This window comes from Melospiza melodia, chromosome 1 (assembly GCF_035770615.1).
Source record: "Melospiza melodia melodia isolate bMelMel2 chromosome 1, bMelMel2.pri, whole genome shotgun sequence".
In the NCBI taxonomy this organism is placed as follows: domain Eukaryota; kingdom Metazoa; phylum Chordata; class Aves; order Passeriformes; family Passerellidae; genus Melospiza; species Melospiza melodia.
The window spans coordinates 1,269,262-1,287,087 of NC_086194.1; the positions used below are offsets into that span (position 1 = coordinate 1,269,262).

The 17,826-nt window shown below is 51.7% G+C and overlaps 1 protein-coding gene across 4 annotated transcripts in view; it reads left to right on the plus strand.

The window, feature by feature from the left end:
* The window catches only part of SETD2 (SET domain containing 2, histone lysine methyltransferase), a 43,249-nt gene that overhangs the window by 2,273 nt on the left and 23,150 nt on the right, over nt 1-17,826 (plus strand). For all 4 annotated transcript variants that reach the window (XR_010029209.1, XR_010029215.1, XM_063167199.1 and 1 more), the window contains exons 2-11: nt 1,380-5,767; nt 6,675-6,806; nt 8,005-8,133; nt 9,146-9,269; nt 10,281-10,358; nt 10,602-10,699; nt 11,790-11,916; nt 13,920-14,054; nt 14,400-14,528; nt 15,675-16,331. Coding sequence is in view for 2 of the 4 variants with exons in the window: in XM_063167199.1 (XP_063023269.1) it covers nt 1,380-5,767; nt 6,675-6,806; nt 8,005-8,133; nt 9,146-9,269; nt 10,281-10,358; nt 10,602-10,699; nt 11,790-11,916; nt 13,920-14,054; nt 14,400-14,528; nt 15,675-16,331 (5,997 nt within the window). In the remaining 2 variants the exon portion in view is untranslated. The remainder of the gene's footprint in view (nt 1-1,379; nt 5,768-6,674; nt 6,807-8,004; nt 8,134-9,145; nt 9,270-10,280; nt 10,359-10,601; nt 10,700-11,789; nt 11,917-13,919; nt 14,055-14,399; nt 14,529-15,674; nt 16,332-17,826) is intronic.

The following is a 17,826-nucleotide window of genomic DNA, read 5'->3' on the forward strand; positions in this document are numbered from 1 at the left end:
AGCTGTGGCTGCCCCTGGATCCCTGGAAGTGTCCAAGACCAGGTTGGACAGGGCTTGGAGCAACCTGGGATAGTGGAGGTGTCCCTGCCCATGGCAGGATTGAAGCAGGATAATCCTGAGGGTCCCTTCAACCCAAACCATTCTGGAATTCCATGATTCTGATGCAATTTGGATTTTTGGAGATAGGGGTTATGGACAACAAAGCCCTTTTCCTACTTTATCTTCTCTAGGATTTTATTTCTGGGACACAGATGAGCTCTAAGATTTAAAACAGCGGGAGAAATTCCCCAAATGGGTGAATATAGGGTGCTGTGTGCTCTCAAAATTCCTTGGGTTTGGGCTTGGAAGGTGCTGAGTGAGCTCCTGGGCAGGAGGCAGCTTGGAATGGTCGGTTGATCCAGAGGTGACAGAGTCATCATGCACCGCTGGCTCCTGATGGGAATTCTTGGGGAGTTGTTAATTAATGCTGGTCTAGGCCTGAGCCTGGGAACTTGCAGGAATTAGTGATGACCAGGAGAAAGCTGTTGGGGGGAGGTGGGAAAGGATGAGGTTTGAATTCCTGCAGTAATTTTGGTTGGTCTGGTTTATGCTAGGACCAAATTCCAGAATCCCAGAAGGATTTAGGTGGGAAGGGACCCTCAGGATCATCCAGTGCCACCCCTGCCATGGCAGGGTCACCTTCCATTGTCCCAGGCTGCTCCAAGCCCCAGTGTCCAACCTGGCCTTGGACACTGCCAGGGATCCAGGGCAGCCACAGCTTCTCTGGGAATTCCATCCCAGCCAGGAATTCCCAATTCCCAATCTCCCATCCATCCCTGCCCTCTGGCACTGGGAGCCATTCCCTGTGTCCTGTCCCTCCATCCTTGTCCCCAGTCCCTCTCCAGCTCTCCTGGAGCCCCTCCAGGCCCTGCCAGGGGCTCTGAGCTCTCCCTGGAGCCTTCTCCAGTACTGGAAGGCTGCATCCAGGTGGATTTACATAAACAAATGCACTTTGAGCTTAAAACCCAGGATCTTTTGTAGCCTGGGACCACAGAAACAGCATCAAACCAGATTTTTGCCCTCAATTAACTTTGTAAGCTGAACTCTATTTTTTAAAAAATAAGAATTAAATGATAAAAGGACTTTGAGCTTGGTCATTAATAAGTCAGATAAAAAGCCTCAGCCCAAACCTCAGAGGAGGCTTAGTTTCAAGCTGGAGAAGTCTGAGGAATTGATTTTTTCAGGACAGAGCCAGGCAATAAAGACAGACCCAGAGTATGCATTTCTCTTTTCTCATCATGAAAAATTCTCCAGGTGAAAGAAAATGCTGCAGAACTGAGTTCAAACCCCCAAAATCCAAAATCCAATTCCTCCAACTCCATCTTCTCTTTCTTCCACAGGGCAAACCTGAAACGGTGCCGAGAGCCGGTTTTATCAAAGGCCCCGTGTTCAAAGGCGTCGCCTCGAGCCGCTTCTTGCCCAAAGGCACCAAAACCAAGGTTAACCTTGAGGAGCAGGGAAGACAAAAAGTGTCTTTCAGCTTTAGTTTAACCAAGAAAACTCTACCCAATCGATTCCTGGCTGCTCTGGGAAACGAGAAACAAAATGAAACTCCCACCCCTCCGGCGGTTCCCCTTCCAACCGATTTCAGCCCCAAAAATAAACTGGACCTGGGGGACACCGCCAGCTCAGCTGAGGAATCTTCACCTCCAAAGCCGAAGGTAGAATTGGGGAAGATTCATTTTAAAAAACATTTGCTGAATGTCACAGCAAAGCCACCCCTGGCTCCGGCAGCACCGGTAACGGAACCGGTGGCCTTGGCTGTGGATTTCCCCCCCACGCCGCCGCCGCCTCCTCCGCCCCCGCCGCCACCGCCGGCGTCACCGATGCCGGTTCCCGGAGCCACGGCCCCGCCGCCGCCGCCGGTGACGCCGATGCCGGCGCTGCTGCTGTCGCCGCCCGGCGAGGCCGAGGCCCCCGTGCCCAGGGAGCCGAGCCAGGCGCTGCCCTTGGAGCCGGACGCCAAGCGGGATCCGGCGTCGCGCGGCTCGGAGGAACGCGGGGCTCAACCCGCGCCCGAGCAGACGGAGATAACCCCGCCGAAGGAGGATTCCCATATTGGGAAAGAGGAGGAGGTTTCTGACAGCTCGAAGGGCGCGCCCATGTGCTCTCGGAGGCAGGGGGCCAAGAGGAAGTTCTCCCAGTCGGACGGCGCGCCGCAGGGCTCCGAGTCCGACGAGGATTCCGTGAGGACCTCCTCCAGCCAGCGGTCACACGAACAGAAGATCTCCAGCACGGAAAAGGAGAGAGACTCCAGACGGAGCTCCGCGTCGCTCCGCGGTGATGACCTGAGCAAGTCCTCGTCACGCTCCAGGTCGGACAGGGATGAGAAGTACTCGAGCTATTCCAAATCGGAGAGAGACTCGCGGTACTCGTCCTCCCGCTCCCGCTCGGACAGAGAGAGGAGGCGAAGCCGGTCTCATTCCCGTTCCCGCTCCGATCGCAGCTCCCGAACCAGCTCCTCCTACTCGAGGTCGGAGCGCTCGCATTACTACGACTCCGACCGCCGGTACCACCGGAGCTCCCCGTACCGGGAACGGTCGCGCTACTCCCGGTCGTACGCGGACAGCCGGGCGCGGGAGAGCTCGGACTCGGAGGATGAGTACAGGAGGACACATTCCAGGTCCAGCGACTCCCGGCGTACGTCCTCCCATTCCTCCTCCTCCTACAGAGACTCGAGATCCTCTTACTCCAAGTCGGACAGGGACAGCAAAGTGGAGTCGTCTCACGCCGACGTGGACAGGCGAGGGAGGTCGTCTTCGAAAGCGGATCGAGATTCCAAAAGGACTTCTGAAAGTGAAGTATCCAAAAGGTGCTCTCCCCTCGATGAACTGGGCTATCGGAAGGGGACATCCCATTCCAAGCCTGACAGTAATGTGAATTCCTCCCGCTATAAATCCACCCCTTCCAAGGCCCCCGCACCAAAGCCTGATAAATTTAAGAGTTCTTTCTGTTGTACAGAATCGATTGAAGAAATCAAGTCCAAGTCTAATTCTCTAGATTTAGAGACCTCTTGTGTAAAGAACAATGAGATCAGGGTGTCCAGTGTGAAAAAGTTGGAAAGGGAAAAGACGCTTTCTCCGTTAAATCAATTCAGTGATTCTCCCGCTTTGCCGAAGGCTGACGACTCCAGGGCGGGTTTGGCAAACTCTAAATCCGAGGAACTTGCAGCAAACGAAGGCCACGACAGTGTTAAGGAGCAAGAAACGTTCTTAAAGGCAAAGCACGATCCCTTAAGAACGTGTTTCCCCACGGAATCGAGCATGAATGGCTCCCCGGAGGGTCAGGACGAGGGTCTGGCAACCTCCAGTGCCTGCAAAGCAGAGGATGTCGCTGCATCCTCTGAGCACGGCCCGGGTCCCTCGGAAGCATCGCCTGCCGTCAAGACCAGCCCGTCATATCCGTTGCCATCCAATGGGTTTGAGAGCATGGCCGTGTCCCAAGAGCAAGGGCTGGATGATTCCCGGGTGCAGTCCAGCGAGTGCAACAGCCTGTTCCAGGAGGCGGAGGCTCCGGAGCCGCAGCAGCCAGAGGAGGCTGCCTCTGTCCCTGCCGTGAATGTAGATGCCACTAACACTGTCCTTAAGAAGCTGAATGAGGAGGTGACTCCGTGTGACAAAACCAAAGAACCTGTTTTTTGCTACATTTCCGATGATGCCACCCCTGGTTTGTACCACTCGGAAGTGGAAATCGAAGCGGAGCCTGCGGATTTGAAGGTGACATCTGAGACTTTCCTGGACGTGCAGGTGGAGCCGCAGACGGTGACGTGCGATTACGACAGCACAGAGGATTCCCATTCCAAGTCTGCTGGGGAGGATGAACACGGCCATCCTTCCCATAAAATCAGCCTGGCAGCAGAAAGCTCGAGCAGGGATTCCTCCCAGGATGGCTGTTCCCAGAAGCTCCAGTCGGATCATCCCGTGCCAGAAGAATGTGTCTCTTCCAAATGGGACGTGCCCCCGCCAGGTGTGTGCCAGGAGCCGCTTCAGCATTCGGAAGCTGAGGAGATGCTGGAGTTGGATGCTCAGCACGTTGATGTTGGCTCAGCAAAAGGCAAGTCGTCGTTCCAGAATGAACATTCCTACTATTCGGAAGTGCCGCTGGAGCACCGCGGCAGAGAGGTTGTGGAAGAAAGTGCTGTTTCCACCGAGGGAGCTGAGCTGGATGAGCTGAGGGTTCAGTGTCCCGGCGTATCGGCCGAGAGGGATGAGGGAAGCGAGCACTTGGTGGCCTCGGCTTTTCCAGACGCTTTGTATCCCTCCTCCGATGTCATTGTCACCGCAGAGGACACGGAGATGGTGACCCAAACCCCAACGTGCGACAGCAGCGGCAACGCCTCGGAATTCATTCCCGCTGGCCACGACGATTATTCCGACATGGGGGACAGTGACAGCGAGAGGGGGAGCGAGGACAGCGACACGGAGGACTCTGATTCCGACGATGGGACGCCGCCGAAGAAGCTCCAGTCGGTCGTGGTGGTTCCCAAGAACTCCACCATAGCCATGGAGGAGAGCAGCCCGGGCTCCTCCCGGAGCAACCGGCGCTTCTCCGACCACTGGGATGATGAGCGGCCTGAGCCCAGCAGGACCTACTATGAGGAGAGGTCAGAAAATATGGGGAGTAAAGGTGGTCCCCAGGTGGAGAGCAGGTGTTCTCCCAGAGGGATGGAGAAGAGTCTGGCAACCTCCACGGAGCTGAGCAGGAAGGAGCTGGAGGAGCTGCGGGCGGATCCGTGCCAGGCCCAGAGCGACGGCGTGGACAGCACGAGCCAGGCGGACCTGACGGCCGATTGCCACGGCAAAGCCGGCACGGAGGAGAGGATGGTGCTGCCGGACGTGGTGGCCATGGGGAGGCCCATGGGCCGGCCAGAGGAGCAGCCCTTCTGTGTCCCAGAGAGCTTGGAGAGCACCGACACATCCCGGCACCAGATGAGCTCTTCCAAGCCCGACAGTCGGCAGGGGCAGGGCGGGCTGAACCAGTCTGGCCTCGGAGACTACTCCAGGCTGGATGGTTTCCGTGCCCCGGAGGAGATGGGTGCAGCAGGCTGGGACTTCTCCCAGACGGAGAAGCCCAGCAGCACCTACCAGCAGCCAGACAGCAGCTTTGGGATGTACTCAGGCTACGTTTACCAGCCAGGACCAGGAGCCTATCCCAGCTCCCAGAGCTACTGGCAAGGCAACGGTTACTGGGATGCAAGGGCAGCCAGCAGAGGCTCCGTGGTCAGCTACGAACGCGGCCAAGGGCAGGTGCCGGATTCCCTCACGGAAGACCACGAGGAGTATGAAGAGGATGAGCGCTGGGATGAGGAGTGCAAGCCCCGCTTTCCCAGCCCCTCTGGAAAATCCCAGATGCCCGGGCAGAGGGAGAAGGGCTCAGTGCAGGCACACGAAATCAGCAGCAATTCCACCAAGGAGCCGGTGCCGGGCGGGGAGAAGAAGGACGAGGTGAAAGCTTTGGAGAAAAACGACGTGAAGGAACGAGGCCCACCAAAAAAGAGGCGGCCGGAGCTGGAGAGCGACTCGGAGAGCGATGGGGACTCTGGGGAGAAGAGGAAGGGGAAGCTGGAGGGGGAGCAGGTGGAGCCAGCGCCGCAGGATTCCTCCATGGTGGGCAGGTTGTGCATCATGGATGACTTCAGGGACCCCCAGCGCTGGAAGGAGTTTGCCAAGCAGGGGAAGATGCCCTGTTACTTCGACCTCATCGAGGAGAACGTCTACTTGACAGAGAGGTAACTGCTGCTCTATCCTTGTTTTAATTGGGATTTAGCTTCCGTTTGGTTCCAGGATGGTTGGGTTTTTATGGCCAAATTGGAGGGAGGGGCAGGGATGTTGCATTCCCCACATTTGGCAAAGCCACCCCAGGCTCTTTTCTCCTGAAGAGAATCGCCCAGTTTGCCCCAGACAGTCCCAAGAGCTGAGAAGAGTTGGAAAATGGGAGGATCAGAGGGAAAGATTGATTTATTTGTACCCTTTTTTATAGCTTTACCAGATCCTGCCTGTTTAATGTCCCCAAATGCCAGCTCGCTCCCTTTCTTTGGCACAGGGAATTCTGTCTGGGTGTGGAAAAGCTTTTGGACAAACAAGGCGCTTTTCCAAAGGCTTTGGTTACTTCCATGTCTTCATTTATCATCTCAGGGGAGCTCTGTAAAATTTAATGGCCATAATTTATTTTTTTTTCTTATAGTTTTTTTTTTGTCTTGTTGGAATCCACACTCCAGAGCATTCCCCAAATCCTTCATGGAAGCTACAATATGAATTAGTGGATGCCCTGCTTTTTGTCTAACTAATTTTCTCCTCTTTCTCACCCTCTCACTTGACAGCAAAGCAGAGGCTGAAATAACAAAATCCTCCAATTTGCCTTGTTAAAATATGGGTGTCCAGATAAACATAGACAGGGAGGAGAAAGGGAAAACAGCAAAATATCCTGGGAATTCTCTTTAAGGAATCACTTTTTGTCTGTCATCACAAAGTCATCACCAAGCCAAGCGTCCTTGGCTATTCCTGTCCCTAGGGTTATCAATCCGTACCTTGAGACATTTATTTTCCATTTTTTCCAAAAACCACTGGTCAGGAGTGAGGAGGAGTTTCTCCACCTGGCTGCTGTCTCACCTGCATTTCCATGCCTTGGCTTCCCAGGAAGAAGAACAAATCGCACCGGGACATCAAGCGGATGCTGTGCGAGTGTCCCCCGCTGTCCAAGGAGGAGCGGGCGCAGGGCGAGGTGGCCTGTGGGGAGGATTGTCTCAATCGCCTGCTCATGATCGAGTGGTGAGCTGGGGTCCATGCGTTGGCCTGGAGGTGTCCTGGGAATCCCTCAGATAAGCTGGGAATTCCTGGGAGGTGGCAGTGAAGTGTGGTGGTGTTCACGAGGGAAGAGGCGAGAATCTTGACTCCGTGTTTCAGAAGGCTGGTTTATTATTTTATGATATATATATATATTATATTAAAGCTGTACTAAAAGAATAGAAGAAAGGATTTCATCAGAAGGCTAGCAAGGAAAGGAAAGAATACTAATAAAATCTTGTGACTGACCAGAGAGTCTGAGCCAGCTGACTGTGATTGGCCATTAATTAAAAACAACCAACATGGACCAATCACAGATGCACCTGTTGGATTCCACAGCAGCAGGTAATTATTGGTTACATTTCATTCCTGAGGCTTCTCAGCTTCTCAGGAGAAGAAATCCTAAGGAAAGGATTTTTCACACAATGTGTTTGTGGCAGTGAAGTGTCTGTGCTGGCCTGGAGGGACCTTGGGAGCTGCCAGCAGAAGCTGTGGCTGCTCCATCCCTGGAAGGTTTCAGGGGTTGGATGGGGCTTGGAGCAGCCTGGGACAGTGGGAGGTGTCCCTGCTCATGGCAGGGGGTGGAATGAGATGATCCTCAGGGTCCCTTCCCACTCAAACCATTCCATGATTCCATGATTTAAATCTTTGGATGATCTGCAGGAGATCAGCCCTCACAAACTCCTGGATCTTGTTTCTCCAGAGCCTCCCCAGCCTATGGCTGGTGTCTCCTTCTCCTTCTGGAGAGGTTTGGGAGCTGGAGGCAGGGACAGGGTGCTTGGTGGGATTCCCTTCTGGCACAAGCATTGTGGAAGGACTGAAATTACCTGGCAGAATCCCAATTTTTGCTCGCACCTCATAAGCCACACGAAGGGCAGGGAATATCTTGAAGGAATAACCCCCAAAACAAGGGGAGAAGAGCCCAGTTCTCCCCACTGGGATGCCCTGATACAGAAATACAGCGGGATCAGCATTCCAAATGTTTTTATCTTTCCAGAAATAAACGATCTGCATTTGCACGCTGGCAGTCACGTGCTTGTGCTTTTTATAGCAAACCGCATTTGAAGGTTTCACACGGGATTTCTCGTGATTATTTGGGGTTTATTTCCCATCTGAGCCCTTCCTGTTGGGCGCTGTTTTCCTGCTGGGAATTGATTTGCTCCCTTATCTTCCCTCCCCTCAGCTCCTCCCGGTGTCCGAACGGTGACTACTGCTCCAACCGGCGCTTCCAGAAGAAGCAGCACGCGGATGTGGAGGTGATCCTGACTGAGAAGAAGGGCTGGGGGCTCAGAGCTGCCAAGGACCTGCCATCGTAAGCCTTCCCTCCTCCCACAGCCTGTTCCCACCCTTTTGCTCCCTCCTGAAGGGAAAGGGGCCTGTGGGGTCTGGATTTCCCTGCCAGGAGATGGGCTGAGGTTCTTCCACCTCATCCTTGTCCCTGATGGGTGTTCCTCTTCCTCTTTGGCATCTGCCCATCTGTTCTTTGATCTTCCACTCTGGTTCTGCTCTTCCTGGTTTCCCAACAGCCTTTCCATGGCTTATTCTTGGGATGAATCTGCCTCCCCTTTCTCTGTCCTTATTTCACTCCAGTTGTGTCCATCCTTCTCTTCCCATCTCTGCAAAACTTCTCTTCTGAGTCCTCCTCCTCTTCCTCCCTTTTGGACAATAAGAGGATCCAGAGGGGATCTTTCCTTCCATTGTTAATTCAGAATTGTAATTCCAAGAGCTGGGTTAGGTGAGGTGAAAGAAGAGAGGAGTGAGGACATTGAGATCTCCTGAGGCACAAGGGAGGATCAGGATGGGGGAGACCAAGATGAGGGAGAAGGGAGCAACCTGGAGTGTGTGGCTGGGCCAGGGCAGCTCAGGGTGGGATATTGGGAAAATTTCCTCCTGGAAAAGTGTTTTCCAGCCCAGAGCAGCTGTGGCTGCCCCTGGATCCCTGGCAGTGTCCAAGGCCAGGCTGGACAGGGTTGGGAGCACTCTGGGACAGTTGCTGGTGTCCCTGCCCATGGAATGGTGTTGGAATGGGATGAGCTCAAAGTTCCCTTCCCACCTAAGCCATCCTGTAATTCTGTGAATATATAGAATTTATAGAACAAACCCTGCTCCAAGGGGAGCTTCATCCTTCTGTCGCCTTCCCATGTGACAGCATAAAATCCCAAATTAATCAGAATTCCCTGAGATGAAAGCACATCATGATTGCTACACCGCCAGGATGGCCAGGCTGGGAGTTTTGTTCAGAGAATCCACCTGAACAGGGATTATTTTATGTTATTTGTGTGGGTTTTTTTTGCTAAGAAAATGGATGTTTTTCCCTCTTGCAGCAACACCTTTGTTTTGGAATACTGTGGGGAGGTGCTGGATCACAAGGAGTTCAAGGCTCGGGTGAAGGAATATGCCCGGAACAAGAACATCCACTATTATTTCATGGCCCTGAAGAATGATGAGGTGAGCAGTGGATTGCTGGCATGGGATTGCTTTGGGAAAGGCTGAATTTAGCTGTGTACAGCACCAGCTCCTTGGGATCCCATGGAATAATGTCCTGAATCCACTGGGAGTGTTTTCCTGAGGAAAGCAAACTTCAAGCCTCAGGATTTTCTAACCCATTGCTCAATTCCAACAAAATTCTAGCAGCTTAAATGAACCTCTTAGGGAAGGGAAAGTGTCTTTCCAAAGGAGAAGATGGAGCATGGCTCATTGTTCCATGGGAAAGAAGTTTGGGAAGATCTTCCGAGCCAAACTTGCCCTTTTTGGGTGCTCAAATGTAACAAAAAACCACATTTCCTTTCACATTAAACTCCATGAAATTGGGATATTTAAAGCTGGCAGAGTCCCTCTGTGCAGGATTGCCACTGGAATATTTATAAATGGGGTATCCTTAATTATTTATGGCTGCTTCAGCTCCAAGGGATGTGGAGCTGTTCTGTCTGCCTGAGAACAAGGGGGATAAATAGAAATTCCATCTCTTATTCTCCTTGTCTCTCCTGTCAGGACTTTTTGGGTCTGGGGAGCTTGAGAGAAAAGGAGCTAAAAATACTCAGAGTGGTTTTTCCTGGGTGTTTTTCCTCCTAAAATAAGGGTTTTTGAGATTGTTGTGTGATTTTAAGCGTCACAAAGGAGCATTTCCAGTCATAAAAGGAGTTTTTATTTCTGGGATCACTTTTCCCTTGGAGTATGAGGTGTGTGGGAGAAAATTCACTCTCCCAACCCCTCATGGCCGTATCAGAAACAAAGCCCAGGATCTGCACCCAGCTGGAGGACTCTGGAAAATGAGGAGCTGTGTACCTGAGTGCTCTTTTTTCGGGGATTTAATGTCCTGACAAACCCCAATCTCTACAGTAAAGATGGAGAATATCAAATAAACAGTGGGAAAGGAGATGATTCCCACAAGGGTTGTGTTTGCAGCTTTGTCCCATCCCAAGGAATGAACCTTTCCCTGCATTTCTTGTCCCTTTTCAGATCATCGATGCCACCCAGAAAGGGAACTGCTCCCGCTTCATGAACCACAGCTGTGAGCCAAACTGTGAGACCCAAAAGGTAAAATGCTGGGTCCAATCCAGCAGCTCCTCCCTCTGGGGAGCTCACAGTGAAACATCTTCCTTCTTTATTTTGGGGGTTTTTGTTGATGTTGTATCAGTGACGTGAAAACACCTGGATTTCAACCGGGCACTTGGCCTGGTTTTAAACTCCCCAGTGCTGTTCCTCCAAGGATTGGTGTGTTCAGGGAAAGCAGACCTGGAGCTGAGGCTGGAATAACTCCTGGTGTCCTTTTCTCCACAGTGGACTGTGAATGGGCAGCTGAGGGTTGGGTTTTTCACCACCAAGCTGGTCCCGTCGGGCTCGGAGCTGACGTTTGATTACCAGTTCCAGAGATATGGGTACGTCCCCTTCCCTTTCCTGGCCCAGGAATTCCTGCTCTTCCCCTCTCCCACTGCCACTGCTCCTGCTCCATCCCTTTCCCAGAGAATTCCCCTCCCTGCTTCTTCCCGTCTGGTTATTGATTAGACTTTGGGATATTCCTCCAGAATTCCTGTTCTTCCCTTCCCACTGCTGTTTTATGGCTTGGCAAGCTTTGAGGAGCTGTAAAACCCCCTGGATAACTCATCCCCTCTTCCTGGCCTAATCCAGGGCTGCAGGGAAAGCTCCAGCCTGGAATTGGGATCCCTTTGCTAAACCTCCATTGCTCTTTGGTGAAGTATAACTTGAGGAACATCCCTTCCTTTTCCTTTTGAATCCTTCTCCAGGCCTCCTCTGTAAGCAGGAATGAGTTTTTAGTTGCATTTTAAGATAATTCCTCATTCCTAGAAATTCCTGGAATTGAGCTTCCCTGCTTCTTACCCCTGCAGGGCCGCGTTCCTCCAGTGGGTTCCACATATTTAAAGTAAAATCCTACTATTTTCCCAAGAAATTGTGGAATGGAGTTTAAAATGGATGGTGTGTCAAGTGGGAACTACAGAGGCTTGGTAGAAATATTCCTTGGGAACTATATTAGTTGTATTTATTATATATATATATTGTATTTATTATTCATGGCTGAACATCCAAAACAAATTTTCCATGTGTATTTTGCTGCTCCCATGAATCCTGAGCTCATTCTTTATCCTGTTTTGAGCTCTCACATTCAATCTATGAGCTATAAAATGCTATGAAATGCAAGTTTTTCCTAATGTATGTATGATCCTGAGGCTAAATTCCTTAGGAAAATTAGGATATTGATGGCAATGTGGGATAAGAAGTTGTCAGCCCCATCAGCTCCACCTTTTCCTCTCTGATTCCTGGTTCTTGGCCTGTGGAGAGCCTGGAAGTGAGGCTGGGGATCATGGCAGCTGTGTTGGGAATAAAGCCTTTGTTTGAGTTTTCAGTGGCTCTTCCACGCAGAGCCATTCCCATTCCTGGCTTTGGTGGGTGCAGAGCTGGCTGTGGCTGGGGCTGGGCTGTTGCTGAACCTCCCTTTGTGTCCCCCCACAGCAAAGAGGCCCAGAAATGTTTCTGTGGCTCCTCCAACTGCCGGGGGTACCTGGGAGGGGAGAACAGGGTCAGCATCCGCGCGGCCGGGGGCAAGATGAAGAAGGAGCGATCCCGCAAAAAGGACTCGGTGAGTTTGGGGATTGAGCCTCTGGCATTGAGCACAGCCACTCCCCAGCACTGCCAAAACCACCCATGTCCCCAAGTGCCACATCCACATGGCTTTAATCCCTCCAGGAATGGGGATTCCACCACCACCAACCCTTTCCACTGAGGGATTTCCCCAATATCCGACCTGAGCTGCCTCTGGCCCAATTTGAGGCTGTTTCTTCTCATCCCAAGTGCCACTTCCATGTGGCTTTCTTTAAATCCCTCCAGGAATGGGCATTCCACCACCACCAGTCCTTTCCATGAAGGAATTTCCCCAATATCCAACCTGAGCTGCCTCTGGCCCAATTTGAGGCTGTTTCCTCTCATCCCAAGTGCCACTTCCACGTGGCTTTAAATCCCTCCAGGAATGGGCATTCCACCACCACCAGCCCTTTCCATTAAGGAATTTCCCCAATATCCAACCTGAGCCGCCTCTGGCACAGTTTGAGGCCATTTCCTCTCATCCCATCTCTGTTCCTTTGGGAGATGTTTACTCCTGATGACCTCATGGTTTTCAGTGTCATCAAAGGTTGGATTGATGATCTTGGAGGTCTTTTCCAACTCCAATGATTTTATTTCACAAGGTCCCTCAAGATTTGTGTTTTCTTGGATCTTCAGTTAAATCCAATTTCCTTTCTCCTGTTTTTTTAAAGTCCCACCAGAAACTGACTTTTCCAGGTTGAGCCTCTGCCATTGAGCCCAGGCACTCCCCAGCACTGCCAAAACCACCCATGTCCCCAAGTTACCACATCCCCATGGCTTTAATCCCTCCAGGAATGGGCATTCCACGACCACCAGCCCTTTCCATTAAGGAATTTCCCCAATATCCAACCTGAGCCGCCTCTGGCACAGTTTGAGGCCATTTCCTCTCATCCCATCTCTGTTCCTTTGGGAGATGTTTACTCCTGATGACCTCAAGGTTTTCAGTGTCATCAAAGGTTGGATTGATGATCTTGGAGGTCTTTTCCAACTCCAATGATTTTATTTCACAAGGTCCCTCAAGATTTATTGAGGGGATTTATTGATTTATTTATTTTCTTGGATCTTCAGTTAAATCCAATTTCCTTTCTCCTGGTTTTTTAAAGTCCCACCAGAGAGTGACTTTCCTAGGTCCAGTATTTGCTCATCCATGACTCCATGAATTTGATTTAAAAATGTGGGTTGCTTTCCATGATTTGTAAACAGTGATGAAAGATGAACAACATTGGCTTTGCCATATAAGGCATCACCTAAATTTGGCAGCTCCAAGGGCAGAGTTTCACCATTTCCAGGTTGGGAGGTGGAATTTTAGAGACAATGCATGGAATTGCAGGGAAGGGTTCATGCCATGTGGAAAAAGTGCAGAGAATCCAGAGCAAGAGGAATTTTTTTTGGGGTGAAATCTTCTGCAAGAACCTGCACAGGCTCTTCTTTAATTCCTACAAATTGTAATTATTCCATCCTTGAAGGGACAAACCTCTGTTCCTATGGAGAAGATTTATTCCTAATTCTTTGGGGAAGTTTAAAAATGCCAGTTTCATCTTAGTGTGCTGTATCAGAGAGTGAGGAGACCAGAAATAATTCTTAAATCATTTCTAGAGAGTGAGTAAGCCAAGAAATAATCCCTAAATCATTTATAGGGTGTTTTAAAACACTAATTAGTCCCTAAATGAGAGGATGATATTTCAGTGTCCTTGCGGAGAGGGACTCTCTGGTTGTAAGGATTATAAAGCTGTTATAGTTTATAATCCATTAATCATTACAAATTTATAAAGAATTTATACAACTCAGAATATAAATAATAAGTTTTACCTGCAATTAAAGATAATTTCTTAGCTTGTTTTCTGCATGAAAAAATAAACTCAGGGCCGGGAGGGTTTTGGTGCAACCACCTGGAATTTCCAGCAGAGCTGAAAGGTGGAAAATGGAAAATGAGGGGAAAGGGAGCTTGGAGTCAGGGAATTGCCTGGGCTGAGGCTGAGGGTGTTTTCTGTGGCTCTGCAGGTGGATGGGGAGCTGGAGGCGCTGCTGGAGAACGGGGAGGGGCTCTCTGATAAGAACCAGGTGCTGAGCCTGTCGCGGCTCATGGTGCGCATCGAAACGCTGGAGCAGAAACTCACCTGCCTCAAGCTCATCCAGGTGAGGAGGAGCGGCCTGGGAGGGGAGGGATCCACGGCCTGTTCCAGTGACATCCTCAGAGGAGCACGGGCAGTGTGGGAGGCAGGTCCTGCCCTTTCTGCTGCATCCCCAGCTCAGCTGAGCAGCTCCAGGATCCACTGTCCTTCAGTTCTGAGCTGTAGTGGTGGCAGTGGTCCTGCTGCTGGATCCCTGCTCCAACCCCAGCAGTTCCAGCCACTCAGATCTGCTTGGGCCTGCTCAGGTGCCGAGTTCTGGCTCTGCCATGGCTTTGAGCACGATCCCAGTGGAGCAGTTTTCCATGGTTTTGCCTGGAAGTGTCTGATGTTCCCACCTCTGGCCCTCCAGAACACGCACTCGCAGTCCTGCCTCAAGTCCTTCCTGGAGTGTCACGGCTTGTCCCTGCTCTGGATCTGGATGACGGAGCTGGGCGATGGCAGAGGGAGCACGGCCAACAACCTGAAGCTGCAGCTGGAGGTCAGTGATTCCCTGGCACTGGGAGCTCTCACGGGATCCTCGAGGTGGGAAAAGCCCTTTGAGATCGAGTCCAACCCTTCCCCAGCCCTGCTGAGGCCACCACTCACCCTTGTCCCCAAGTGCCACATCCACAGGGCCCTCAAATCCCACCAGGAACGGGGACTCCAGCCTGTGCCAGGGCTGGCCAGCCCTTTTTGGAGAAAAGGGTTTTGGCAGCTTTGCCGAATGCTCGGGATCACGAGGATTTTCTTTTCCTTCTTTTTTTTTCAAATACAAATCTGTGCCAAGTGTTCATGGAAAACAACCTCAGGTGCCTCAGAACTACAGGCCTGAAAGTTCTGCCCTCAGGCAGATCCTTAATAAACGGAAGGAATTTGCTCCTGTGGTTTTCCTTAGATTCCTGACATAGATTCCATGAGCCAGAACTTAAAGGTTGTTGCTGTTGTTGTTTATTCTGTGCTGAAGCCCAGGGAATTTGAGATCCTGACAGTCTGAAGTGGAGCTGGAATGTTTCAGTTTTCCATAAACAATTTGGGATTGGGTGCCCAAAGACTTCTGGAAGTTCAGGGTCATTGTGTCCAAGCTGTGCCCAATCCCCACCTTGTCCCCAGCCCAGAGCACTGAGTGCCACCTCCAGGTGTTCCTTGGACGCCTCCAGGAATGGGCACTCCAAACCTCCCTGAGCAGTCATTCCAATGTTTAACAACCCTTTCCATGAAAAAAACTTCCCAAAATCTATCACCCGTGACTGTCACTAGATAGAGGAGATCAGATATTTAAATTTTATATTTTGGGATATTGGGAAGGAATTCTTGGAAAGATTTCGATCAGTGGTTGAGAAAGAATTAATTCCTCCTGTGAGGGTGGTGAGGTCCAGATACAGGTTGCCCAGAGAGGTTGTGGACTTCCCATCCCTGGAAGTGTCCAAGGCCAGCTTGGACAGGGCTTGGAGCAACCTGGGATGGCAGAAGGTGCCACTGCCCATGGCAAGGAGAACTGAATGACCTTTAAGGTCATTTCCCACCCAAACCAGGATTTTATGATCACCTTGATATTCCAGAGTTAATTTTTCCTGAAAAAAGTGAATTATTCCAGCTCGGACACAGCTTTACATCCTGACATTGCCCTGCTTGTCCTTGCCCTCAGATCATGAAGACCCTGGAGCTGCTGCCCATCCCCACCAAGAACATGCTGGAGGAGAGCAAGGTGCTGCCCATCATCCAGCGCTGGGCTCAGACCAAGACGGCGGTGCCGCAGCTCAGCGAGGGCGACGGGTACTCCAGCGAGAACACGTCGCGGGCCCACACCCCCCTCAACACCCCCGAGCTCTCGGCCAAGCAGGGCGGCGAGGCCGACGCCGACACCCCCAAGAAGTTGGTGTTCCGCCGGCTGAAGATCATCAGCGAGAACAGCATGGACAGCGCCATCTCGGACACCACCAGCGAGCTGGAGGGGAAGGAGGGCAAGGAGGACCTGGACCAGCTGGAGGCTGCCCCAATGGAGGTGACAGAGGAGCAGCAGCAGCCGCAGCAGCAGCAGCAGCAGGAGATCAAAACCGCTGTGGAGGCGCCGGTGGAGAGCAGCAAATCCCAGCCTGCAGAGCTGGAGGCCGAGCCCGAGGCAGAGGTCAAGGAGAGCAATGGAGCGAAGCTGGAGGAGCCCATGGCCATGGAGACGCCATCACAGGATGAGGAGGAAGGAGTTTCTGACGTGGAGAGCGAGAGGAGCCAGGAGCAGACGGATAAAATCGTGGATGTGAGCGACTTGGCCACCAGGCTGCTCGACAGCTGGAAGGAGCTCAAGGTAAGAGGCAGCTCCGTGCAGCTCCAGCACCTGGAGCTAAGGAAAACGTGGATTTGGTGGTGGTGTGGTGCACATGGGGCTGCTTTGATGTCTTTTGGTCAATATTTGATAACTGACTGGCCTTTTCCACACAAAAAGTGCTTTCTGTATAAATCCTCTGGTGGCAGCTGCCCTGGGTGTGACCTGAGAAATGTCCAGGTGTTGGTGACACCAGCAGCTCGTTGGGTTTGGGCACACAAGGACACCTTGGTCATCCCCTTAGACTTCCAGGGAATGGGCAGCTCTGAGGGATTGAGATTCCTATGAGCTTTTTGGGTGGAAGTGGCCCACATCCCTCAATGTGGAAACAGATGGATGGACTGTCTGCTCCTGAATTCCATCCTCAGAGATGTTCATGGCTACTCCTAAATGGCCCAACTCTGGAAATGTCCAAGGTTGGACAGGGCTTGGAGCAGCCTGGGATAGTGGAAGGTGTCCCTGCCCATGACAGGGAGTGGAATTGGATGATCCTTAAGGTTCCCCTCGACCCAACCATTCTGGGATTCTCTGAGTTGAGTTATCCCAGCATCCCCAGCTTTTCCTGTCTTTTGAACCTCTGCTCTTGATCTGCACCGTGTGGAGCCTCCTGAGAAGGCTCTGTTGGCCCTGCCAAGTTCTCTCAAAGGCAGTGTTGGATCAGCCCCTGGGTGTTCCCAGTTGGAAGTGCCCAGATGTGGGTGTTATTTGGGACTTCAGTGGTTTCACTCCCATCAGGGTCTTCTGGAGCAGAAAACCTCTTCAAGAGAAGGGCTTGGTGGCTCCCTCTGTCCTCTGGAGTTGTGTCCCTATCCCATAGGTGGCCAAGGGGATCTGCAGCCACCACCAGCTTTTAGTGGGACGTAGGATGACATTCCAGCAATGGTTCTAAACTAAAAGAGGAAAGATTTAGATTAATGGTTAAGAAATAATTAATTCCTCTTGTGAGAGTGGGCAGGCCCTGGCACAGGTGCCCGGAGCAGCTGTGGCTGCCCCTGGATCCCTGGCAGTGCCCAAGGCTGGAGCTTGGAGCACCCTGGGATAGTGGGAGGTGTCCCTGCCTGTGGCAGGGGGTGGCACTGGATGTCCTTTAAGGTCCCTCCCCATCCAAACCATTCCATGGCTCTGTGGATCTCACTCCCCACCCAACACTTCAGCCATTCCTTGGGTCTCTTTAGATCTTTGGAAGCTCCTCATGGATCCGCTGCTCCTGCAGGATTTCATTCCATGTGTTATTTCATATTCCTTACATTCAAGGCCAGGAGGGCTGGGAGCGTCTTTAGTAAGCCCAAACCCAGAGATTCCTGAGGGTCCAGCAGGAATTGAAGACAATTTCAGCTTCTTGTGGGCTTGGTGGGACTTGGAGGCTCTTCTGCCCTTCTCTTAATCAACCCGCAGCCCTGCTTTAATTACTGGAAGTAGTTTGAAGCAAATTCATGTTTTCTAGTGCATCATGGAGCTAAGGAGTTTATTTACTCAT